The sequence below is a fragment of the Hippocampus bargibanti genome, linkage group LG11 (assembly GCF_051943395.1).
Source record: "Hippocampus bargibanti isolate YZ-2025 linkage group LG11, ASM5194339v1, whole genome shotgun sequence".
NCBI lineage: Eukaryota > Metazoa > Chordata > Actinopteri > Syngnathiformes > Syngnathidae > Hippocampus > Hippocampus bargibanti.
The window spans coordinates 5,254,645-5,282,389 of NC_142744.1; the positions used below are offsets into that span (position 1 = coordinate 5,254,645).

At 39.5% G+C, this 27,745-nt stretch overlaps 1 protein-coding gene across 3 annotated transcripts; it reads right to left on the bottom strand.

Annotated features, from left to right (window-relative positions):
• Positions 1–1,040: 1,040 nt before the first annotated feature.
• kif2c (kinesin family member 2C) lies at positions 1,041–27,560 on the bottom strand. 3 transcript variants are annotated; one of them, XM_089008244.1, is made up of 22 exons: positions 27,542–27,560; positions 12,852–12,974; positions 12,534–12,628; positions 11,409–11,513; positions 11,265–11,313; positions 9,797–9,922; positions 9,588–9,707; positions 8,223–8,320; positions 8,055–8,150; positions 7,907–7,961; positions 7,675–7,837; positions 5,954–6,044; positions 5,487–5,550; positions 5,318–5,409; positions 4,442–4,584; positions 3,518–3,731; positions 3,325–3,435; positions 1,939–2,006; positions 1,711–1,789; positions 1,466–1,546; positions 1,283–1,394; positions 1,041–1,184 (listed from the first exon to the last, which is right to left on the bottom strand). In XM_089008244.1, exons 2-22 carry the CDS (start codon positions 12,910–12,912, stop codon positions 1,126–1,128), a joined length of 2,082 nt encoding a protein of 693 aa, XP_088864370.1. In that variant the 5' UTR covers positions 12,913–12,974; positions 27,542–27,560; the 3' UTR covers positions 1,041–1,125. The 3 variants fall into 3 exon arrangements, with proteins under 3 accessions (XP_088864370.1, XP_088864368.1, XP_088864369.1); XM_089008242.1 differs by lacking the exon at positions 27,542–27,560 and adding an exon at positions 13,031–13,163 and having other exon boundaries at positions 12,852–12,922; XM_089008243.1 differs by lacking the exon at positions 27,542–27,560 and adding an exon at positions 13,031–13,163.
• Between the last annotated feature and the right edge of the window lie 185 nt (positions 27,561–27,745).

The following is a 27,745-nucleotide window of genomic DNA, read 5'->3' on the forward strand; positions in this document are numbered from 1 at the left end:
CCTTGTCTTCTTCGCCAGCAAATCACCGACGTCAATCGTTCACTTCTTTAACATTAGCACACCCTAGAGTTTTTTGGTTGTCATTACACACGAGTCGGGGGCGGCGGTCGGTGCTCAGTGTGGTCGAGGACAGAAAAATAGTTACAGTATATTTATTTGATAAGGACTGCAGTCGTGTTGGTAGGAACAGTTGAGGGGAAACTGAAATTCAATTCGTTAGAATTCCGAGGGATTTTTAAAGTAACGTGTACGTCGTGACTATATGCGAGTTATGCGATTGGTGGAGAACGAGAAAGTTAAATGAATGATGCGTTCGGTGTTCTATGAAATGTCCGTTATGACCTGATTCGGTGCACACGTTAAGTTTCAGAAATCATAAATCGGGAGATTTTCGTACTCAAAGGTGTCAATTGGAAGTAAATAAAACAAAAATGCTTTCGTTGTTTACGTCTGTGTACGGTCTCAGACGTACAGGAGTGGTCCATCGATGAAAAGGTTTCTTCAGCCGTCCTCTGTACTTCTTTGAAGGTGTTGGACGTTTCGCTTCTTATCCAAGAGGCTTCGTCAGCGAACTAAAATCTTTTTGCTCTAGAAATATATATGCTAATGCTTCTTTTTGCTCGAAACTTGGTAGTTATGGAGAAAAATATATATTCTACCACTTCTATAAGTTATAAAAGTACAACTTACTCACCTTTATAAAGTGTAGAGTTAGCAAAGAGCGTAAACTTCAATCAATCACCCCCCACCCCGTTTCTCTTCGTCATATTCTGAAATTTCAAGAACCAGCATGGAGGGAAGCGTGTAATATGTCATCACATGCTGCATAGCTTGGAAAATCCCACGAAAAATGATTACTGCGAGTAGAGTGCGCTCGGTTCACTGGACAGAAACAATCGCGGTGGAATATAGGTCACTGTAGCGTACCTACAAACAGCACCAAAACATTTAGCCATTTACTGTAAAATTCTCGAGTTGAACCCTCTTTCAACATCTACCAACAGGCACAAAGTTCTGCAGTCAACAAGTTGAAACGAATATTCTGTTTATTAAGACACACATTTTATTTAATACAGACAAGTAAAAGAACATTAAATGTCATTCACAAATGAAGGAATGTGTCAATCAATGGCCAAGTTGGGCCCTCTCCTCCACTAAAGCAGTACTCAACGCCAACAAGATTTCTGTTGGGAAGATGGCAGCAACAAATGCGTTAGTTTAATTTAAAAAAAAACTCATGTTCTAGACTTGAGAATGTGAATTTCATGTGATTTGCACAAACCTCTGAACTTGGGGAATTGGGAGAACTTGATGATGTTGGGGAGAGCTGCCACAATGTCAAATGATGGTTCCTCCATGGACTCTAACAGTTCTTTAATTCTTTCATTCATGGACTTAAAGCAAACATCCAAAGTCATTTTCATGCTGATCATTAAAATATTTTGATAAATTGAAGAAATGCTACCTTAAGCTCCACGTAGAGATTCTCCTCCAATTCGACCACATGGCTTAAGGCATCATATACTGTGCTGACGACAGTGTTGTCCTTTCACACAAATTAATATATTTACTCCCGACATGTGTGAGCTGTGAAAATCTTTTGTTATGCTAACTTCAAAGCAGAAAGATGATAATAATAATAATACATTTCATTCATAAGCGCCTTTCAAAACTCTCATGGACACATTACAGTCAAATGAGTGTGCAGACCTCACATGAAGAAGAGTTCACTGGTTCCTGCGTTTCGGCTTCTGCGCTGGTTTTGAACTTGGTATTCAGCTCCTTCACTCTGTTCAACAATATATCTTGTTTGGTTGAGCCAATTGAAGCATGCGATATTCAAATCATTCAAGGACACATCTTTTTTTTTTTTTTTTTTTTTTTTTTTGGGGGGGGGGGGGGGGGGGGGGGTCATTTGAGACCAAGTTGAAAGTGTACCTGTCGGCATAACGGAGTGTATTCATTGTACATTCACAGGAAGCCATTCCTGGTGACACCATTGCGATCTGGTGGGGAGATAGGCACACTTGTCATTTAATACTAATACTACTCATACCACTAATAATAATACTTTTCCTTTCGTCTTTTCTACTAATACTAATAATACACTTTATTTTTATGCCTTTCAAAATTCTCAAGGACACTTTAATCTAATAAAAGGACTAATAATACTAATATTACTAATACTACTTTTCCTTTCAGCTTTTCTACTAATACTAATAACAATAACATTTATTTCTAAGCGCCTTTCAAAATTCTCAAGGACACTTTAATCTAATAAAAGGACTATAAATACTAATAATACTACTTTTCCTTTCAGCTTTTATACTAATACTGTACTACTACGAATAACAACATTTTATTTCTAAGCACCTTTCAAAATATTCAAGGACCCTTAATCTAATAAAAGGACTAATCATGCTAATGCTAAATTCTAATAATACTACTAATTTTCCTTTCAGCTTTTCTACTAATACTAATAATACTACTACTACTAATAATAATAATAATACATTTTATTTCTAAGCGCCTTTCAAAATTCTCTAGGACACTTTAATCTAATAAAAGGACTAATAATAATAAATACTACTACTACTAATTTTCCTTTGGGCTTTTCTACTAATACTAATAATACATTTTATTTCTAAGCGCCTTTCAAAATTCTCAAGGACACTAATCTAATAAAATGACTAATAATAATAATAATACTACTCATAATAAATACTACTACTAATAATGTTCCTTTCGGCTTTTCTACTAATACTAATAATAATACATTTTATTTCTAAGCGCATTTCAAAATTCTCAAGGACACTTTAATCTAATAAAAGGACTAATAATAATAATAATAATAATAATAATAATAATAACAACAACACTCTTCATAATAAATACTACTACTAATTTTAATTTCGGCTTTTCTACTAATACATTTTATTTCTAAGCGCCTTTCAAATAATAATAATAATAATAATAATAATAATCATAATAAATACTACTACTACTACTACTACTGATTTTCCTTTCGGCTTTTCTACTAATACTAATAATGCTACTACGACTCCTACTACTAATAATAATAATAATAATAATAATAATAATATGTTATTTCTAAGCGCCTTTCAAAATTCTCAAGGACACTTTCATCTCATAAAAGGACAATAAAGCAATGACCAGCACACCAGAGCCTGTAAAAAAAAAAAACAAGAGCTCTGCAGAAATGAATGTATGCGGGCAAAAACAGGTGACTAAATCCAGAGTTTGATCTTACCCGACACTTTGCGGTCACGGTTTTGGGGGAGGGCGTCCAGAATGTTGACTTACCATGCAGGTTTTGGAATTCGCTCCGATGAAGGAATCTCGGAGGACTTTGGTTAAAGTGCTCATCCTGAAAGGGATGTGATCGCTGTTCATGCCCAATGACCGGATACACTCCTACGATCAGAATAGAATCGCACCAAAACATTGAAACGACATGTCATCAATAACCCCGACACCTTCCGAGTTTGATTTTCACCTTGAGGGCCAGGAGGCTACGGTTGATCTCGGACGTCTCCACCAAGGTGGCGCGGTCGTTGCTGTTTACGTCAATGCCGCGCTCGTTGCCCGCCAAGTCGACCAGGGAGAATTTGCCGTGCAGCGTGTTGGCGCGGTCGTTGCGCCTCAGGATGATCTGGAGGATGGCATGGGAGCGCGATGAGTTGGCGTTGGCAGAGGTCTGACCAAAAGTTCTGTAGAGGAGACGGGAAGGTAGACTCATTGACTATTAGTCATACGGGGGTGGGCGTCACAATCGATTGAAAGGAGGACATTTATTTGGAAATTGTCATTTTAATGCCTTGTGCACAACATGCATTATTATTATTTATTATTACAGTTATCCCTAGGAAGAGGAACCAAAAACCGGTTCTCAGTCATTAGATGAAGGAAAGTACATTATCTCCGACAGCAGTAAAATATGTCAGCCTAAATAGATATGGCAAGTTAGTTGCATGTGACACTTGTATTAATCTGTTCTGCATAAAACAGAATTTAATAGACTGTTTTTTGTTGCCGTCATGTGAACTTTAATTCGATTAGATCGAGCCTTTGTCTCACAGAGGAGACATTTACATTTCATAACAGAAAAAAACTAAATTAATCAACTCATTCGCTGCCATTCCCGAATTTATTTGGGTTTTGTTTTTTTACAGTGGAGGTGCCGATAAAGCGCTGGTCAGACTTTCCACAAGGGGGCACCACTTGTCTTTTGTCTATGTTGTTAAAGCGCTATATAAGTCATGTATGTACAGTGATATCTTGGCTTTTTATGTAGTCCTATAAAACTCAATATTCTGTGGGTTCTGGAATTCAAGAGACAATGCCAAAAACCCTGGCATAGGAGTGGACTCATTATCTTTTTTCGACAGTGAATGAGTTAATAATTTATATAAATCCATACCTGCTCGCACTGCCCAGCTTGATCATCTCAATGACCTCGGCCACCGAGGACACGTAAACCTCCTTCAGATCCACGACCTGCACCTGCTGATGCTCATCCTGCAGCACCCGCAGCATGGTCTTTTTGTTCAGCAGATCGTACACCTGCAGATATATACGAAATAAAATTCATTATTATTATTTTTTAAATCTTTTTCTTATCATTTTAATTATTAGATTTTTTTTTAATTGTTTTTTTAATTTTTTAATTATTTCTTTATTATCTTTTATGTATGTATTGTATTATGTATGTACATGTATGTATTATGTATTTTTTATTATTATTGTTATTCACACACCAGACAAATTAAAAAAGTAAGAATATATTCACATTTTAATTCTGATTTTTTTTATTATAATTTTTATCATAATTTTTTATCATTATTTTAAATATTTTTTATTATTATTTTAATTATTTTTTTATTGTTTTTATTTTTTATTCTTTAATTATTTTTAAATATTATTTTTATATTATTATTATTCATACACCAGACAAATTTAAAAAAGTAAGAATATTTTCACATTTTAATGCTAATGATTTGGACAATTTTAAGCCTCTAAATGAAGAATAGATGATGAAAAACAGTGTTCAATTTGATCAATTGATTCAGGGATGCATCTGGGAAATTAAAAAGGGGGTTAGTAGGGCCCCTTGTGTGTGAAAAGGGGGCATAATTATAAAATGAATGGACCCAATTTAACTAGATTACTTTAGTACACAAAACGGATTGAAATAAAACATGATATTCATTGGAGCGTTATATTTCTAAATTGCAAATAAAATAAAAAAAACATTTGAACAGAAATAAAAGGGGGGAAAGGACACACAACGTCTTACTTTTCCATTGTAGATCTCAAAGAAGGTCACGTAAGGAGACAAGTTCAAATTGGCGTAATTCCTGTGACTGAGGTTGGCAAAAACATCCTGGGCTAAAAAGAAACAGCGAGAAATTCAACAACAGATATGAAATAATAAACTTAGCATGGATTGACCTCTGGACTCCTACCTGCTAAGGCGTATATTCCCTTGGAGCAATTTTGCTGCTTCCCAGAGAAATCCCCGCCCATGGTCTACGCAAGCAGAAAACCAATCAAACTAGAGCATCACCCTTTATAATAATAATAATACATTTAATTTATAAGCTCCTTTCAAAACTTTCAAGGTCATTTTACAGTCACTGGAAAAGTTTTTCTGTGGGTGAGCAGCGGCAGCCTCACGTGTCAGCGTTCACCGAACCCAACTAGATAGAAAGTTAGCTAGCTAGCTAATATAAAGCTAGATAGATAGCTATATAGCTAATAGATAACCAGCTAAATAGCCAGATAGGTAGACAGCTGAATAGCTAGAGAAATAAAAAGCAAGATGACAACTTTGTGATTTTTATGTTGGATGAGCAGAGTCTGTTCGGCTGTTATTCATTTTTAAATACACATTTAACTACTAACCTATAACATTGTTCAACAAGACACTCACGTGGGTTTTCCCGCTCCCCGTCTGGCCGTAGGCGAAACACGTGGCCATGCCGCCTTGAAAGATGGACTGCACTAAAGGCTTAGCGGTGAACCTGGACGGCACAAAGAGCAAACGCTGCGAGCTCAGAATGTGTGAGAATATTATCTGGCTGTGTTGCCGCACCGTTTGTGTTTAAATCTACACCGTCCTGAGTATGTCTGACCTTACCCAGGGATGCATGTGGGAAATTTAAAAAGGGGGCCAATTGGCGCCCTTGTGTCTGCGCGAGTCTTAAAACGTAAAATATAGCTACAGTAAAGTCTCGTTACATCGATATTCTCGGGAGTAAGAAAAAAATGTCGATATAATCGTACTGTGCCGAACTGCATTAAAGGGGGGGGGGGCAACACGTAAACGGGATATCTTCGATATGGCATGTCATTTTATCATTGGGTTCATGGATTGCGTATCTAACATGCTTTTTGTACAGTACTGAAGTGAAAAATAAACTTGTGCATAAATAAAAGCGTCTTTACACTTTTTTAATGACCATTTCCTTTCAAAAATGCAACCAATGCAAAATTCTCACGTTCTATTCACACGAAACCAAGAAAAAAACAGTGATTGTTGCAAGCGATAAAGATATCTGAATGCTACACAATTAAATAACATGGATGAAAAACCAAAACTGCAACGTTTACATTACTTACGTTGATGAAGTATTCTGCTGCACGTCACACGTCAAACTCTTTCGCGATGAAGGATTTTCTTGTTGGATTGTCCTCCACAGCCACGATTGCCTTATACGTTGTTCGGATATCACAATTCTTACGTTTCCCCGTGGTTGAAATTGGTGTCAAGCAACAGTACTGTATTTTAGCTCTGCTACGCTTTTTTTTAATTGTGCTTGGCAAGACAGGTCACAACACAGAAGCTGGTGACGTGACTGGGCTTGGGAGGACCCGACAACGGGGTTCGAGAGATTGCCTGACTAGAATGACTGTACATGTTTGGTCTGAGAACAGTGTTGCACCCAAAAGCTGCCAGAAGAGGGCATCCAAGCTCCATATAAGGAATTTATCAGCGTCCTACTACACACGAGCTGGCGTCTGAAAATGAAAATGGTGTCTGCTACACAGGAGCTGGTCACGTAACCAAGTCACGTGACCACGTCGACCAACGGGGCGACTGATACAGATTTCGATAATGGTGGTACTGTATAGAAACCCCTAAGCAAATATCGATTCACCTTCAGTATCTTTTGTATCGATATAAACATGGCAAAATGGCCAGCGGGAGATGAAAAAGAGCACCGTAGTAACCGGATTATCATAAAAACCACGAATCGTACTAAACGGAACTAATTATACATAAAAAGACTAGAAATGTGCACGGGAAATGAAAATAGTGTCGTAATAAGCACTATTATCAATATGAACGATATCGATATAACGAGACTTTACTGTATATGCCGTGAAATCTTTGTAAAATATGCTCAGTAGAAGTCATTTGAAGTGATTTTACAAATTATGGACGCAACTTGTACGGAGGTGTCGGTTGTCCTTTAAATGTGTTTCTTGAGCTATTTTAACAAAAGTATGATCATATGTGGCGCAGATTAGATAGCAATATTCGCTAATCGTAACAGACTTGCGCCGATGCTGCCGCAAGTGGAGTTCCAAAGTTGCGCCAGTGGCTGTCGAAATGCGTAAATGGTGCGGCCCAGGTGCATCCCTGCTTACCTGTAGACCAAGTCATTGGTGGATGTCTCATCGAAAGAATAGTCAAACTGGAAGATCTGGTTGTCCAAGTACTTGGTCAGGTCCACTTTTTGTTTTGGCTCGTGAACCAGCAGAGCACCGTTCCCAGGGACTGAGACAACATCGATCTCTTTTCTATTCAACTCTATTGACAGAGGAGATAAATGTTATTTCAGGCTTTGCAAAGGCACGGCAAGCGGCACTTTCGACACACCTTTTTGGTTCATCGGACGTTTGCGGACGCAAACGCAAATCCTGTGAGGCTCAATCTTAAAACAAAAAAATGTAGAAGCAATTTTAAAAAAAAGGGTAATAATATCATTAAAGTTGTTAGTTTTGATGGCGTTCAACTATAATCATACCGCGCTGGTGACTGATAACGGGACGGTTATCATGGTCTCTCGGAAATCCTGGATCATTTCATAGAACCGCTGGTTGGGTTTGGATGATTCTTTGAACTTGAAAAGTGACCGCACAATTGTAAAAAAACAAAACTAAATGAAAAGTTTTTAAGAGTACAAGAGACTAACTTTGCCCTTCTTGGTCTGCATTTCAGAGGCCTTGACAACGTTAGACAGTCTTTTGTTGCTTTTGTTGAGTTCCTGGGTCGCCACAGATTTTCTCCGGTCTGAAGGACAAAAAAAGCGCCACTTGCATGTCATGAAGCTTTTTGACGGTACGTATAAAAAATTGAATAAGTGCTTCTACATCAGGGGTGTCGGTCATTTTTTGCCCTGGGCCATATTGTAGTTATGGTTTCCTCTCGAGGGCCGTTATGAATTTGGGGAAGCCATTAGTATGTTTCATGCCCTCCACATATTACATATGCTCTGTATGTAACTTTGAAATGAAGGAATAACTAGTTTTCAAATCTGAAGTCAAGAATAATGACTGTTATTGTGGTTTACATCCAAAAATGTGAAATTTTGGTGAGGATTTTAGCAACCATCATGGAATTTCGCATGTCTGATTGGCTCTCGCGGGCCGAAGAAAATAATGTGGTGGGCCGGATTTGGCCCCGGGCCTTGTCTTTGACACGTGTGTTCTACACAAACATGGGGTGAAATTACCCACTTTACTGAGTTGAGTGGAGAATTTACAAGGCCACTGAGGCTTGCATATTTATTCCGTTTGTGCCCCTAATCCCCTTCAAAATAAATTGTTCGCTTACTGAATCATTTGTAAATCGGGCCACCTGTAAAGAATACAATACATCCTTATCCCGTGACTGTAAAGTGTCCCTGAGAGTTTTGAAAGGTGGTTATAATAATAATACATTTCATTTGTAAGCGCCTTTTAAAACTCTCAAGGTCCCTTTACAGTCACAGGATAAGTTTATTTCTGTGGGTGAGCAGCGGCAGCCACGCACGCCACGTTCCCTCAATCCCGAAGTAACTTAAATAGATAGCTAATAGCTAGCGAATATATAGCAACGGTCTCAGGCAAAAGAAGAGCTTGAAAAAAAATAATACACAAAATATACCTAATAAAGATAATAATAATAATGATACATTTCATTTATAAGCGCCTTTCAAAACTCTCAAGGACACTTTACAGTCACAGGATATTTTTTTCTGAGGGTGAGCAGCGGCAGCCACACGCGGCAGCGTTCACTCAAACCGGAAGTAACATAAAATGATCGAGAAAATACATTGTTTCGTTGGATTACTCGGCACGAGCCTCGGAGCCTTGGCATTACAGTAAAGTTCATATGGATTATCGATTTTTATCCCATACTATTTCTATGTTTCATTATGAGTCCTTGATATTTTTTCGCACAATCATATAACGAGACTACTATTTACGAGAAACGTAATATAAGATTGTAAATTGTCCCAACTAACTATGGCACACATGATTACGTATTCGTGCATTCTGATCAACAAATAACTGACCTGAAGATTTCAAAGGTGCGTTCTTCATCATTTCAACATTTTCCTTTATGACCTCATTGACAAAAGGCACCGATGACTTCGGTTTCCAATCCTTCTTTTGTCGCAGCTGATTGGGATTCTCTACATAGAGGTTATTAAAAAAAAAAAAGTCAATCGGCTTGTTTGAGTGATCATTTCAAGGTTTGCCTTTTTTTTTTTTTTGTACTAACCAGAGTTTTCAATAGCAGCCGAAGTTGGAGATTCACTGGAAATGGCCCCGAGAGCTCCCTCGGATGATGACTGAGGGATGGAAATTGGAGCCTGGAACTGGTTCGTCTGTCTGACCTGAGACCGATCTACAAACGAAATTGAGAGATAATTGTCATATTAAAAAAAACAATCAGTCATAATATCGAAAAACAACATTTTTTTGGGGGGGGGGGGTGGTGCAGGTGAAGCTCAGTCTACTTCCAGTTTCATCAGAGACGCTAACAACTTTTAAATTGATGAAGTTTTCTTCAGCTGTCATCTGTAGTTCTTTGAAGGTGTCGGACGTTTCTCTTCTCATCCAAGAGGCTTCGTCAGCAAACCAAAGTTTGCTGGTAGTTTATATATATCCCTACTGTCCACAGGTGGCGGTGCCAGACCTCTACTATGATAGGTCCCTGCTCTCTGGTTGGGGGAAGCAAAGGACTATTCCCTGAAGCTACACTGATTACCTCGATTGTCCTGACTGATTACTTTTATTGTCCTGCCTGATTATGGGGGTCTACGACTGGCTTGATTGACTCCTTTGCTCTGGTATCACCTCATCAGCATAACTAAGCCTATGTGGTCTAAGAAGTCTGTTGTAAGAACGATCCAAATTAAACCTCACCCCACCATGGCGATTTAGTGAAGAGTTTTATAAAAATAGCTTCTTTTTACTCCCCTTTCAAACCATCTAAGATTTTAACCTCGTTGGACAATGGAAGTACAGTAAAGTCTCGTTATATCGATATTCAAGGGAGTCCGAAAAAATATCGATATAACCGGGACTATCGATATATCCGACCCTGTTTGCATGTAATTTTCTCCGTGCGTGCATAGAAATAGTATCGATATAACCGGGACTATCGATATATCCGATATCGATATAACGAGACTTTACTGTAATCAGTCAGGACAATAGGGTTAATCAGTGTAGCCTCAGGGAATAGTGCTCCACCAGCAAGTTTAGTTCGCTGACGAAGCCTCTTGGATGAGAAGCGAAACGTCCGACATCTTCACAGAAGTACATATGACGGCCGAATAAACCTTTTCATCGATGGACTACTCCTGTACGACTGAGAGCTTACACAAACTCTCAAATTGTGTGGTTTGGTAAAAAAAGATGACCCTTCAATTTTCAATGCAATAACACCTTAGTGGTGTGACAACGATACTGTAGCTTGATAATCAGCGTTATTGTGATTCTTTTCATCAGTGCAACATGCGTGATCAGTGATGTTGTCCCCTATCCCAATTTGACAACACCGCCATACCACCGAGAAAGGCGTGACAAGAGTGATTTGAAATAATGGAGGGGGCACTTATGCATTGCCTTCAGTCCTGTCCATGGATGGTGTGGGGACTTTTGGAGAGAAGCACGACATTAGGTGACAAGACTTACAACAAACAATTTTACAAAAACCAAACAAGCGGCTTCTATTTACGTACAGGTGGACGGGCCAGGAATCCTGGATGACCGCAGTCGACCCTCATATCTCTACGGAAACAACAGATTACAAAAAAAGTGAACATTGATTTTCCTCTATTCTATGAGGTTGTGTGTAAACATTAATGATTCAAGTCAAAACACACCTTCTCAGCAGGTGGACAATCGGATTGGCGCACGGACTTGTTAAGGACGGACTGGACGTGGTGTTGCAACTCTGGATTCAGTGTGCAAAACTCTTCCAAATCCAGCTGGATGAAAGAACAGCAAGGTGGTTTAGAAAAATCAGGGCAAAGGTTATTCAAGTACCTCAATTTGATTACTTTTATTTGTCACAATTGCAAATACGATCTGCAATTTGTAGTCCTTTGAGAAAATAGGATTGTTACAGGAGATGCACTAATTAATCGACAACTACCATATTTTCTGGTGTATAAGGTGCATCAGAGTATAAGGCGCAACCCCAATGAATGGTGTATTTTAAAATCTTTTCTTTATATAAGACTTTCAATGAATGAAAACAGTTTTCCAAATATAATATATAAATATATACAAGTTTTCCAAATATAACGCACACCACATTATAAGGCCCTACAGATGGCACATAAGGCGCCGGGTCATTATGTGAAGGAAATCATGACTTTTGGGTGTGCCTTATACACCGGAAATTACAATAAATACTGCATTTTTTTATTTGCCCTAAAAATAATTATTTTTGTTCTTCAAAATAAGACAATGACAGACATTTTCTTTTACTTTGGAAAATAACAATCCAGATGTTAATAAAAATACATTTCATTTATAAGCGCCTTTCAAAACTCTCAAGGTCACTTTACAGTCAGAGGATAAGTTTTTTCTGCAGGTGAGCAGTGGCAGCCAGGCGCGCCAGCGTTCCCTCAACCCGGAATAACAAAAAAAAAAGCTAGCTAGCTACTAGACAGCTAACAGATAGTCAGCCATCCAGCTAGCTAATAGATAGCTAATAGACAGACAGCTAACAACCTAGACAGCTAATAGATAGCCAGCCAGCTAGATAGCTAATAGCTAGCCAGCCTTTACCCATCTTGTGACATGGTACAGACCAGTGAAACCCCAAACTGGATCACAATCAATTGCTGTTTCCACATTTTCTGAACATATTTCAAGAATATTTTTCATTGTGCCTTGTCTGCAAAACTGATATACATATATAGAACTCTGTAATCTGCTGTCATAAATACTGTATTGGATTTGAACTATTCACTATAAGAAAGTTGAATATTTTAACCAACCTCTTTTGCTCGATGGAATTCTTTTTCAAACCACTCCACCATCACGGTGGACTTGACAGCATTGACAGATTTCACAGTGGCACGATGGACGCGTCCTACGTAGGCACGTAAGCAAAACAATGGTCACAAAAAAAAATAAAGCCATCGAACGTCGGCTTCTTAACACACACACACACACACACACACACACACACACACACACACACACACACACACACACACACACACACACACACACACACACACACACACACACACACACACACACACAAGTAGAGCCGACAAACGATGGCGTCTTAAAGAACTTTATTAACTCACCATCGTTGCGACTGACTTGAACTGAGAGTCCAACTAAGAGTCTGGACAGTCTGGATTCCATTTTGATTACACTGGAACGGCAGAATTTCGATCTCTTTGTCGTTACTATGCAATAATCATTTCCTGTCGAAGCAAATGGATGTGTAACTGAGCCCGCTGACCCACGGCACTGTTCTTACCTTGTTTTTGTCGACCACTGGCGTTTGTACGGCAAGTCCGTTTACTCTCACAAAGTACCAGCCAAGATTTGAACGGCTTTTATTTCCGCCTTGTTTCGGTTCTGATTGGTCGTCATTGTGAGGCGTCTTCTTCCTCGTTGAGAAAACACGCAGTGTGCTGTAATTCCGCTCTCTTGTGGTTAGATGGAAAACTACAACGTAATTTTATAATGACACCCGAGATCCGGAAAAGGATAAATGGCGTCGAAATAATAATAAGCAAAAGAATAAAAGCGATTAAGACCATTATAATATTTTTTTTCTGCTTGTCGCGATGTGAGTAAATAATATTCAGTCGGTTCCGAGCAAGCACAGTTTATTGAACACCGAGCTGAAGCAGTCGTTCTTTTCACATCCCATTTTATCCGGCCAGGTCCTTTCAATATTAAGGCTCACAGCCATTACCACATACTGTAACCACTGACTCCTTGGCTCAATGTACTGTTAGATCTCTCTCTCGCTATTCACATTTTCTAAGCTAAAATAATGATATAATCATCAAAGTTAAGATGAATTTCATCTTAACTATGAAATATTATAGTTAATCTCGACTACTATAAATAATTGATCGTTTCCATATATGGGCTTCCCGGTAGTCGAGTGGTTAGCACGCCGGCTTCACAGTGCAGAAGTTGTGAGTTCTAGACCCGGTGCCTATCCCGGGTATATAATAATACATTTCATTCATAAGCGCCTTTCAAAACTCAAGGACACTTTACAGTCACAGCACACATCATCCCCACAAACACCTCCATTCTATGGCTCACTCCCCCATGACATCACCTTGAAATGGGAAGCCTTGTCTTCAGCGAGCAAGGCTTCCCATTTCCCCTCTTCACTTGCAGCCCCCCCTCCTCCTCTTCCGCAGCCTAAACACTCTTTTTGTGCCCGCACCCTTTCAGCTCCCCTTGTTACTATACACAAGCAGGTATGTGTACTGTACACATTTCCCGCAAATGACGCTGACATCGGGCAAATCAAAGGTTTCATAAACAGCTCGGTGGGCCTTTACCGCTCCCTCCCCTTCAGCAAAGGATGAAAAATAAACACATCTCTGTGGGCTCGGACCATTTGGTGGCTCTCGCCTGCCGATGACTGGGTGGCCCACGGCTGCTCGGTGTGAGGCCTGGGACGAAGCCACAACTGTTTCCTGTGAGTTGCCCAACCCCCACTGCCTGTCCACAACTGCCTTAGTGGGTGGCATTTCCACCCCGCTCCCACCCCTGCCCGGAGCCCCCCACCACCCCCATTCACCGACACTCCCTACCCTCCAGTGACCCTCCCGCCTTTTTAAACTTCCCATCCACTAGCTCACAATCGCTAACACCCCCACTAGTGGCCGTGCGTGTAATTTACATGTTTCTGAAACTACGCTCGCCAATTTATGAACGAGATACGTTCCAAACGGTCGTTTGTAAGGAGAATTCATTCGTAAGTTGCTTCAGTGCTATATTTTGTCTAAAATCTATGTTTAAGGCTTGTATAAATCACCTGTATTGATTTGTACTGAAAAATTAAACATTTAATAATATATATGCTCGTTAAATATATGTACATGTACAACTGCGGAGAATACTACATATGTTACTACAAAAATGCTCGTATGTACCGTTGTTCATACCTTAAATGTTCGGTATAAGGGAGCGTCTGTATTTGCACCCAAACTACTTTACTCTCTTTGTCCCACCAACATAGTTAACATTACAATACAGTAGTAAACCTGAGTTTTATTTTTATTTTTTTAAGTGAGAGCTTTATTCCTAAAAAAATGTCTGGTTTACCAGTTCAGGGTATCCTACTGGCCAAAGCAAGCTGGTATGTGGATTAGAAAATTCGAGCGTTCCCCTACTTACAAACATTCGAGTTATGAACAACGATGTATACGAGTATTCTTGTAGGAAATATGTAGTATTCGCCCCAGTTGTACATGTAAATAACATTATAATTATAATATTTATAATAATAATTAAATATTAGAATAATAATTATAGAGCATATATTTTATTAAATGTTTATTTTTCAGTACAAACCAATACGGGTTACTTATACAAGCCCTAAACACACTTATATTAAACTTAAACATACTTATAAAAGCCTTAAACATACATTCCGTACGAAATATAGCACTGACGCAACTTACGAACAAATTCACCTTACGAACAACCATTCAGGAACAAATCTCGTTTGTAAGTTGGAGAGCGTCTGTAGATGAATGGATTGATGAACTGAACCTCTTTTCATATATCTTTACAATATGTACTTTTATAGCAGCTAAGAATGCTAATATTGACTGTACTATTTTTCATCAAGTCATTTGGGCAAGACTCCAGCTCACCTGTAACCTTGAACTGAATAAAGTGTATACAACATGGATCAACAGATGGGTCTGAGAGGTCAGAAAATTGGATGGAGGGGGGTGGAGGGGTGGAGAGTCGGGAATGCATCTGGCACACATGTGCCAAAGTTAACAGATACGCGGATTTCCTGGAAGGAAGCAATCATTTAGATCTCAGCAGAGATTACCTTCATTAAGACGACAGCAATTGGGAGTTCCTCTTACACTACATTTGAGAAATGCTGTTTTCCCTTGAGCTGCGGTTCCGCATGGGTGGCACTAACATGGAATGGAGATGGAAAGGAGGGGGCAAAATTGCCCGGCAAGATTCTTATGGAGATATGGCGGGTTGTCTGTTGGCTATATAACTATGTACAGTAGCTATTTAGCTGGCTAGCTAGCTGTCTGGATGGCTAGTCGGATAGCTAGATAGCTTTCTATTAGCTAGCTAGCTTTCTATCTATTTGAGTTACATCTGGGTTGAGTGAACGCTGGCGCGTGTGGCTGCCGCTGCTCACCCAATGAAAAATGTATCCGGTGACTGTAAAGAGATCTTGAGAGTTTTGAAAGGTGATTATAAATTAAATGTATTATTATGATGATGATTATGATTATTATCATCATTATTATATACTAGTGGTGCGAGAGCATTTCAGTAATGTGTGAGAGTGTTTTGGTTCTTCGTGTGAGAGAACATTGAAGTTGCGGTTGTGATGGCTTTTCAGTCTTCTGTCGACGAGCAAAGATATTTAAGCATGAATTTGAGAGCAGTTTTCTGTAAGATACGGGTGCGTTTCAGTTGTGGGTGTGAACAGTGATTTTGAACTAGGCTCTCTCATACAAAATGACCCTTAAATCCAATCAAGCTCATTGAACGCGACGGTCTGCACCTTACTTGTCAAAGTCAAAGTCAGCTTTATTGTCAAATATGCTAATATGCATGACATACAGCACAGATGAAATTACTGTCCTCTCGGACCCAGCGTGCAAGGCACTTATAATGACTTTAACAAACATAATAAACACGAAAACGCCAATTTGCCAGGAGAGGGGAGCCGCTGCGTGTTCACGCGCCGCCATCTTGGAGGGGAAAAAAAACAAATAATATGACAACACAAAGACACAGAGAGTCACTCATTAGCATCTGCGCGTTACCCACGTGTTGCCGTGACGATCAGGTGGGACATCACCCGAGCTCCAAATAAGCACACTCTTTAGTGTCAGTATAACCATCCAACATGTGTTTTCACTTCAACCCCCAAAGATGAATAAAAGCTTGCAAGACTCCAGGTTTGAATTTCCGAGCTGACGACCTCATGACATCCCGCCTACTGTACGACTCATGCTGACAAGATTTGTGAAGTCATCTCGCTAATGATCATACCGGGCAAAAGATGATTGGAAAAGAAGCAGCAAAAGTGTTAAGGCTGACGTGATGGAAGGCTGGGGAGAGGCAGGAGGGGGTGCAAACTCTTGTATCTGTTGGCCCTGAATCTGTTTGACTGCTTTATTCACCCCCATCTGTGAAAAGCATATTTTGTTTCTCCACTCAATGTAAAGAAAATTGGCCGAGGCCAGGGCTCTGTTCCGCTTTGCAGACTAAATAAACACACATGTGTGTATTTCGTAAGCTCAACAAACTGACAAACCACCCAGGAAGCTGGACGACTGCACACAAGGGCTGAAAAAGACATTTAGTCACTTCAGGAAAATTTGAGTTTGGCCATTTTAGGACAATTTGGTTCACATGCATTGTTCACTTGGTAATTCTAAAGAAATTCAAATAGGATAAATTGGGAACAAAATGTTGATACATTTTATGAAAAGGCAAAGTCAAGTCAAAAATGTGCAGAGCGCCGATGCATATGTGGAAGGGTCGCGGCTTGGAATTGAAGCGGATTTACGTGGGACAGGAGATATGAGGGGGGATGATATAGAGATATTTGATTCTTTTCGTTTCTACAGCTTCGTGTTTGCTTTCACCATTTAGCTCGTAGCAGACAGGCACATTTCACCATGATGTCCCTGATCCACTGGTGAAAATGACGTTTTGATCCTTTCCTCTTTCATCTAGAACTGCTTCATATGACAAAGCGGGGGAAGACAGTGCTTGGATTGAATGACTGTCTGTGTCTTTGTGTTGTCATATTTTTTTGTGTGTGTGTAAATGTGACTTCAAAATGGCGCCACGAGAATGGCTGCCTTTACTTTGTTTTTCTACTTCTACTTTCCTTTCATGACTTTGCTGCCGTGAAATGTAAATATCTCCAATGTGAGACTAATAAAGGCTAATCTAATTTAATCTATGTCCCAGATGTGATTCTGAATAATGAAGCTTTTGTGGAATATGAATGTGGCAAAATGGCCGCCCATTGACATAGATTTAAAATAAAAAGGAATTTTCCGTTTAATTCATATCCATCCACCTATTTTCTGATCCGCTTATCCTCACAATGGTCGCGACATGCGGTGTCCTCGGCCTTGAGGTGAGAAATACGGTGATACCTCAGTTAATGAACGCTTTAGTTTACGAACTTTTCCCCTTACGACCATTAAATTCACGAGAATCTAATCTTGGCACACGAACTACTTTTCGGGAAACACACGGAGCACCACAATGGCTGGCCAACTAGTTTTCGGTGGAAGAACACCAAACCACACGGTCGAACAGCGCCACGGTGGCTGGCCGGCTAGTTTTCCACACCCACTTTTTTTCAGTGCACTCAGTGCAGACGTGGTTTGTTATCGAGTGAATACGTTTGCTTTTTTGGGACCGAAAAAGACCCCACTACAGGCTAGTGTGGAGGCGAAGAGGACACAAAAGAAAATAACGGTCGAGCAGAAGAAAGAGATCATTGAAAAACATGAACAAGGTGTGCGTTTGTGTGACTTAGCGTCCCACTACCAGTATGCTAAATCGACCATTGCTATGTGTGGCTAAGCGTTTTTCTGTGTTTTCTAAGCAATGGTCTCAGGCAATAGTAGATGTTGAAAAATTTCTGTTATTTTGGATTAATGAAAAGCAGCTAGCAGGGGACAGTGTGTGTGAGGGTATAATTGCTGAGAAAGCACGGCAAATTTACTCGGATATCATCAAGAGGCCACTACATCAACGACCATCACAAAGGTAAATAAAACAACTTTATTATACAGTACATTTCTTTAATTACAATACAATAGCACATTTCTTCTTCTTTTCCATTTATTAGTACATTTATTATACATAAAATAATGTCTTTTTTATGTAGTTTTAAGGCTCATTTAGTAGAAAATTATGTTTTATGGGGACCTGGAAACGGATTATTCTCATTTTTAATAGTTTCTTATGGGAAATAAATGTTTGACGGACGATTTTTTTGCTTTACACACGCTTTCTGGGAGCCAATTAAGTTCGTAAAGTGAGGTATCTCTATACATTTGTTTCGATCAACCAGCAGGGGGAAGCAAAGCTACAGACTAACCTGCTGGCTGAAAAAAAAAAAAAAATTTGAACAGAAGCGTAGGCAGATCATTGGAGGCTCTTTGTTTATTTATTGATTCATGACTGAACTCAGTGTGTGTCCCAGCAGCCCAAGTGAGCAAATACAGCCTGCACGCCTGGAACCTTCTCTCATTAGAGGACATTAGTATTGGCGGCGTGCACTGAAACGCTTGCATTTTGCTTCCAAGAGCATCATTAGAGAAAAGCTGCCATACAGACTAAACTTACTCTTCAAACACATCAGTTTCAACAAGAAGCCCGTTCAACCTTTTGAGCTCGGCAACCATCGAAACTCGCTTGGCAAGGCGGCGGCCACCTACTGTAAGTTTGCCCAGCTGGCAAATATGGCCGTGTTTCTTCAACTCTAATTTTGTTTATTTATTAGGTCTGAGCAGCAAAAGTGCGGTAAGAGTAGCACACGCAGCTGCATGGCACCACAGGGAAGTTCTGTGTGCTCTCCTCTGGCAGCAACGATTTAACATCCAAACTATTTCTTTATGACATTAATAAAATAACTTTACTACGGAAGACGGGAGAATTGCTCGTTAGTCTTTTGTTTACGTTGTGTGAGACTTCCTCACAGCTCGAACTACTTAGCAATAGCACTGATATTGGCACAGTTTTATCTTTTAACTCTGCCGGACCGTGTGCAAAAATGTGTCCACTACAGTGCCAGGGTTTTTGTCATTTTGGAGCTCACTCTCTTGTTTCTATTTATAATTGTATTTTATTTATTGCATTCTATTTGTGATTGTATTTTATTTATTATAGTACATATGCTTGTCTGTGACTGTAAAGTGTCCTTGAGAGCTTTGAAAGGCGCTTTAAATGTAATGTATTATTATTATTATTATTATTATATATCATCATTATACCTTATTATTATTAATAAGGTATTATTTATTAATTATTATCATTATTATTGTATCATCATTATTATTATAACTACAGAATATTGGGTTTTCGGACTACATAATCATTAAATGCAGCGCAAGAAACCGTAGACTCTCTTCTTTCATCTGGAAAAAATAGTTAATTCTTAAGTTATATGGGTCTGGAGTTATCTGAGCTTGAAATGGGGGCAGCTGTACACAATACTACACAATATATATCAGGAAACATTAGCTATCTAGCTAGCTATTAGCTATCCATTAGCTAGCGTTCTATCTTTTTGAGTTATTCCGGGGTGAGTGAAAGCTGGAGCGTGTGGCTGCCGCTGCTCACCCACAGAAAAACTTATCCTGTGACTGTAAAGTGACCTTGACAGTTTTGAAAGGCACATAAAAATTAAATGTATAAATGTATAAAAAGCATTGCCAGAGGTCTGACCAGCGCCTTATCGGCACCCAAACACGAAAAACCAAAACCTGAATACATTCGCGAATGGCAATGAATGGGTTAAAAACACACCCTAGGTAATATTCAATATTTAGAACAAATTATATTGTCCTGTGTAAAAATATTATGGTGAACATACCATATGGATTATTATCGAGTAAAATGCTAAAAACTGCGCCGAAGGCAAGATTTTGCATGAATTCTGATGTGAGCGCCGAATGGAGCCGCAAGATAAATATAGCATTAAAATGTGATAGTGTGTGTTTTTTAAGTTAATTCTTAAAAGGCATAGCTATAACATTTTTACACACACACCCCTCCACTTTTTTTTTATTAGTGACCACAGCACATCTGTTTGCCCGCAAAGTGATAGGTGCAACATGTGGCCACCAAAAATTCAACCTCCACTTACATTCTGGGTTTTTATTGCTCCTCACCACAGCACAGGGATGGGAAGCATAGGAGACTGCGGGGGCAAAAAAAAAAAAAAAAAAAATAAATAAAAAATCAAATATCGCTATATCAAGGTTTCCCTTAAATCACAGGTGTGAAAGTCAAGGCCCGGGGGCCAAATCTGGCCCACCACATTATTTTATTCGGCCCGCGAAAGCAAATCGAACTTGTGAAATTCCATGATGCTCCATGAAAGGAATTTACCAGCCTGTGGAAACGGGCTGATTAATTCCTCACAGGAGCTTGGTCGCCATTTTCTGCCTCTTTTAGGTGATACATTTCCCCCCAACGTTGCCTCAAAATGGCACTGAATAAATTCTTTAATCGATTGCAAACATGTATGCTTTCCTCTTCAGAACTATTTGAATCATATTCATAACTGGATGTGTAACAAGAAAGCATCTTCTCCGAATCCGAAGCCATTGTTTTGATTCTCCAGCAATGCAAGACGTCTTGGCGTGCCGTCACGAAATAGGGGCGGGACTTTCTGAAAATGCCCAATTCGCAGCTCAATTTTTTGCAGATTTTGGACACTTTAAGTCATTTTTATTGGTGTTTTGCATTTGAATAGAAATATCATACTGCATGTTTTGGGTAATTTAGATGCTATAAAACGTTTTTCTGACGTCAGTTAGTAAACAAAAAAAAGTGATGTCGGTTGTCCTTTAACGCAAAGGCTCAGCATGTTGAATGAGTGTCCTGTGTTGCTTCCATCTTCATAATTCAGACTTCTCAGTCAGAGTGTTAAAAACCTTTTGTTCAAATGAGTGTGAAAAACAAAAGAAGCCAAGCCTCAAAAAGCATTTTTTTTTTGGTTTGGCATCAAAAGAAGTCTCACACGCAGTCACACACACGCACGCGAATATGGCATGAGCGAGTCCTATTCAGTGCGCCTCACATGTGAAGAAGTGCCGAGACAAACGAAAACACACACTGACGCATGGTGTCAATTACAGTCATTGCTGCCTGCAGTTTCCCAGTCCACCCCCTCTTTCTCCTCCTTCTCCTCCTCCTCCCCACCACCACATGAAATGCTTGTGTGCCAGCCTAGCGCAGAGCCTTCATTAGCTTTTACTAGCCCACTTGGATGTGTTTAAGCTTTGCTCCACACCGCATCGCACACACACACGCATTTCCCTCTGCCTGTGTATGTTTCTGACTTGTCTAATTACCTTCCCCCTGCCTTCTCTTCTCCTTTTTTGGTCTTCAACGACCCCCTCCTTGTTATTACACTTTGGTTCCAATTGAAACTTTAGTCACACTTGAAGACCCGGCGACCGCTGATAAGGACATGCGCTTGTAAATTAAATGTATTATTATTATTATTATATCTAGCTGGCTACTTAGCTAGCTATCTATTGGTATCAACTAGCTATCTAACTCACTAGCTATCTATTTAGCTAGCTAGGTATTAGTTATCTATTAGCAAGTGAAGGAAATAGATACACAACGAACGCACCAATTGCTAGGTTGAAATGTTGCGCAATAAGGTAAATATTTAATTCCGTCCAAAATTGTTAAAATATAAAATGTAACTGTTAACGCTAACATTAGCTTGTAATATTCTAACCTAACACTAGCTAGCTAACTTTCTATCTATTTCCGTTATTCCGGGTTGAGTGAAAGCTGGCGCATGTGGCTGCCATTGCTCACCCAGAGAAAAACGTATCCTGTGACTGTAAAGTGACCTTGAAAGATTTGACTTATAAATGAAATGCATTATTAATTATTATTATGATAATAATCATTATTATTATTATTATTATTATTATCCATGTCATTTCTAAGCGCCTTTTAAAACTCTCAAGGTCACTTTACAGTCACAGAATAAGTTCTTCTGTGAGTGAGCAGCGGCAGCCACCCGCGCCAGCATTCAACCAACACGGAAGTAACTCAAAGAGATAGAAAGCTAGCTAGCTAATAGATATAGTATTATTATTATTATTATCTTAAAAGGTGTCATGTTCCTATTATGAAGGACGCCGATATGACATTGAATGTCGGGATATTAGTAGTATTCAATCTGAATACCGATGCGTATGTGGAACGGTCACAGCTTGGAATTGAAGCGGATTTATGTGGGACAGGAGATGTGAGACAATCTGTTTACGTCCATGGATGCTACAGTTTCGTGTTTGCTTTCAACATTTAGCTTGGCGTGGACGGGCACATTTCACCATGATGTCCCTGATCCACTGGTGAAAAAGACGCTTTGAACCTTTCCTTTTCGTCTTTGCACGCATCTTTGCTTCCCATTTTTGTTCTTTTTCCTGCCATCTCACCTTACTTCCTACCTTTCATAACATCATCCAGCATGGCTCTGTACCTTTTTTCCTCACTTCAATATGTCAATATATAAAGCATGGGTTGTTGTTTTCTGTTAGCGCACAATAGATCACAACACAAAGCATGTGTGCTGAGGGGACAGGGGGGGGGTCGTTGCAGATAACACCGCTGACCTGACGTTGCGAAGGTGAAGTGAACAAAAAAGCGCACTTTTGATCTGCTGATGTGGTGAGCGTGCGTGCGCGCAGCGCTAAGTGGGTGGCCTGGATGGGCAGCCATTGTTGGCTCAATTCAATGGGGCTGATTAGGAAAGAAAAGTGTGTGGTTGGGAATGTGTTGAAAACATGCAACAGTGTTTGTGTGCGTGTGTGGAAGGAAAGCAGACTTGATGGCGAATAATTACCGTATTTTCCGATGTGTAAGGCGCACCCAAAAAAAGTACAGTGATACCACGGTTTACGAACCCCTCGGCTTACGAACTTTTTGGTTTACGAACGTTAAATTTATGGAAATTTTACCTTGGCATATGAACTATTTTTCGGGATACACACGGAGGTGACACAATTAGTGATGTGTCGTTCGCGAACATGCCCGTTCTCCTAACAAGAAAATGGCAGCCGGCTTGTTTTGGTCCTCTATTCCCCACCCCCAGTCGTCGGTTAAAGCCACGTGATTGGTCAAGAACGCAGCAGTGAGGGGAGATGGTTTAAACATTAAAGAGACAGGCAGACGACAGTGAGAGTTTCAACTTTGATAGTTCAAATGCAGAGTGTAGACTGCAGGGTTAAAATATCCCATCAATCAGGCTCCACAAACAACCCGCACAAGCCATCTGTACACTTGATGCAAAAAGCTAGCAACACAGCTAAATAGAACACAATTGATGAGGAACTAGACAAAATTACATAAAATACATAAATACATAAAATAAGGTGTATTTTGTATAGTTTTAAGGCTGAGAACATTAGAAAGTAGAAAATTATGTTTTATGGGGACCTGTGAACGGATTATTCTCATGTTAATGGTTTCCTATGGGAAATTAATTTTTGGGATGCACACTTTTCACTTTACACACTCTGTCTGGGAACCAATTAAGTTTGTAAGCCAAGGTATCACTGTATTATTCAAATATAATTATCACTCTTTGATTCAGATATTTTTAGGCCTGCGGAGAAGGCCTTGACGGTCCGCCACGGCTGTTTAACATTGCGGCTTTTCCAGTCTTTCTTCATGACGCTCGCCTCAACTTTTCTGCCCTTTTTGATTTGACACCTTCTCTCGCTCAGTCATAAAATTCCCTTGTTAGTTTTTTCCGGTCTTGTGATTGCGCCCTTGCAAGTTCGTCTAATCATCAGAGGAAGGGGTGAAATCAATATATACTGAAAGCAACAGAACAAACGTGTTTGTAATTGACATCTTAGGAATATGTGTGTGTGTGTGTGTCTGTTTTCACCGGTTGGATATTCCTTAGCTACAAGACGGAGGCGGAGGATGAATCCAGCAATCATGTCGACAGGCGGGAGGGCCGGTGCAGAGTAAACATGTTTTAAATAAACAGGAAGCGACGTAATGCCATTTTAATTGATTCATTCTGTGCTTGGATGTTTACAGAAGAATCTAACGACGACGAGAGGGCCTCAGTGTTTTGAAGCGCTTTGTTTAATTCAAACCATAACACTCCGAGGCCCCAGACCTGACGTGGGTGGGTGGTTAGGGGGTTGCGGTAAGGGGGGGGGGGGGGGGGGATGAGGTAGTTAAGATATTATTATAGTGTTAACCAGGGATAAATTTTAAGATTAGATATCACTTACAGGTCTGAAATGCTCCCATAGGAAAAAGTATATACAGTGATACCTTGGTTTACAAACCCCTTGGCTTACAAACTTTTTTGTTTCCGAATGTTAAATTCATGAAAATTTTACCTTGGCATACGAACTATTTTTCGGGATACACACGGTGCTGCCACAATAAGAGATGTGTCGTTCACAAATGAGCCCGTTGTCCTAAAAGAAAATGGCAGCTGGCTTGTTTTTGGTCCTCTATTCCCCGCCCCCAGTCTTCGGTTAAAGCCACGTGATTGGTCAAGAACGCAGCAGTGAAGGGAGGTGGTTTAAACATTAAAGAGGCAGGCAGACGACAGAGAGAGAGTGACAAAATGGATAGAAAACAGTGACATTTGGACTCGTTTCAACATTGACTGCAAGGTTAAAATTCCCATCAATCAGGCTCTACAAATAACCCGCAAAAGCCATCTGTACACTTAATGCAAAAAGCTATCAACCCAGCTAAACAGATCACAATTGATGAGGAACTAGATTAAATTATTAGAGAAATCAGCTACTAGGGATCATTCATCAAGATGGTGAAAGAAGAAGGCTACGTTCCTCATCAAGTGTTTAATGCTGATGAAACCGGCCACTCCATTCCATCAAGCCATCAACGACCATCACAAAGGTAAATAAAACCACTTTATTATACAGTTCAGTTTATTTCTTTAATTATAATACCATAGCACATTTATTATACATATAATAAGGTATAGTTTGTGTAATTTTAAGGATTAGAAAGTAGGAAATTATGTTTTATGGGGACTTGGGAACGGATTATTCTCATTTTAATGGTTTCCTATAGGAAATTCATTTTTGTGATATACACTTTTTGCCTTACACACGCCGTCTGGGAACCAATTACGTTTGTAAGCCAAGGTATCACTACTGGAAAAAGTAAAAAACAAGAAAGCCCAAGTAACAAAAAACATAATCAAAGACAACATGACAGCAACAGGAAAAAAAACACACCCACAAAGAAAGGCCTATATTTCTTGATGTGTTTGAAAAATGAAGACCGGCACCTCAAGGCTGTATAACTAGCAATCTATCTATTAGTCATTCATTAGCTAGCTAGCTAACTGCTAACTATTTGAGTTATTCCCGGTTGAACGGGGTCACCGTTGCTGGCTACCTAGCTATCTTGCTATTTACTATTTATTAGCTGTCTAACTAGCTCGCTAGCTAGCTAGCAATTGGTTATCTATTAGCTAGCTGGCTAACTTGATCTATTTGATTTATTCTCGGTTGAGTGAACGCTGGTGCGTGTGGCTACCGCTGCTCACCCACAGAAAAACTGATCCTGTGACTGTAAAGTGACTTTGAGAGTTTTGAAAGGCGCTGATAAATGAAATGTATTATTATTATTATTATTATTATTATTATCAAGGCAGACATTTTGGAACTAGCTGAGGCGGAACCAAATCTTGTCCCAATATCAAAAGCTTGCTAGTTTTCAATAATGTCAATGACGCTATCAGATGCAGACAAAATGTGCTGCTGTTGTGTATGAGGAGGAAAGGAATTTACAGTCCCAACCTTTCATCTACACAGGTGGCCCCCGCGCGGGTAAGCGGGTGAGCGTGTGCTTGTATATTTATGTACTAGGAAGGAAAGAATGAAGAGGTTTGTGGATGGTTGGAATTTAGGCTGATTGCGTTTGTTTGTTCCCATTGCGGAAGGGCTCAAGCGAGACATTGCCAATAAACATCAACAATGAAAGGTTGTCAAACAAAAAAAATGAAGTCAGGCTATTTGCACATTGAAACGCTTCACACAAACGTTTTCCACTGGCTTTGCTAAATGACTTCATTTCCTTTTTTTCCAACCTCATATGAAACTTTTTATTTATATTTTTACAAAATCTTTTTCTGAACCAAAGATAGTTTTCAAGCAGGCAACCAACCCACGCTCAAGATTCCTTTTTTTTTGACAAATTTGTTTAATTTCTTCCATCCGTTTATCCATTCATCCATTTTCCATCCGCTAAAAAGTCAATTCCTAAATTATATGGGTCTGGAGTTATAGGAGCTTGAAATGAGGGTGGCTGACAACAGCTGAAGCCTGAACAAACAAAACATAGAAAAAAAGGAAATGCTGCCCCTTGTGGAAAATAAAAAAACATTGCCAGAGACCACGGCCAGCTCTTTATCGGCACCTCAGCATGAAAAAAATAATAATGAATGGTGCTCAATGTAATATTTTCAAATTCCGAATACATTTGTGAATGGCAGTGTTTGAGTTAACAGCTCTGATGAAATTAAATGTATTACAGTAAAGTCTCGTTATATCGATATCGGATATAACGATAGTCCCGGTTATATCGATACTATTTCTATGCACGCACGGAGAAAATTACATGCAAACAGGGTCGGATATATCGATAGTCCCGGTTGTATCGATATTTTTTCGGACTCCCTTGAATATCGATATAACGAGACTTTACTGTATCTAAAAAATATCGATATAACCGGACTATCGATATATCCGATCCTGCGGCATGTACATTTTCTCCTTGCGTTTATAGAAATAGTATCATAATAAGCAGTACTATCGATATAACCGATATCAATATAACGAGACTTTACTGTATTATTATTATTATAAAAAGATGCCTATTTTAAACAAAAAGCAAAAAAAAAACAGAGTTGGCAAACATGCAGCTAATTGTTGCACTGAGAATATTAACATAACAAGAACCCAACGACACAAAACAAAGCAACAGAAAAGAGAAAAAGAATATAAATACTTACAGGCAAGCAACTGAAGCTCAAAAACGTCTCCAAACCAAATGGCTCAAAAACTCACTTGACCAAAAGCAGCAAGCCAACTCAAGACGACACAGTGACCAAAAAAAAGCAGCTTAAATACAACAGGAAGCAGGTGTGCCAGGTGGAGGGAAACGCCCACTACCCCCAGCTGGATCATCAACCAAATCAAGCACAGACACCCATGAC

Bases quoted from the DNA above. Each gene is read 5' to 3' on its own strand.
- kif2c (XM_089008244.1), bottom strand. From the start codon at position 12,912: ATGGAATCCAGACTGTCCAGACTCTTAGTTGGACTCTCAGTTCAAGTC. The intron at 11,314-11,408 runs GTGTGTTTTGAC...TTGTTTCCGTAG, and splicing joins ATTGTCCACCTGCTGAGAAG to AGATATGAGGGTCGACTGCG. The intron at 9,923-11,264 runs GTACGTAAATAG...TTTCGTTTGTAG, and splicing joins GATTCCTGGCCCGTCCACCT to ATCGGTCTCAGGTCAGACAG.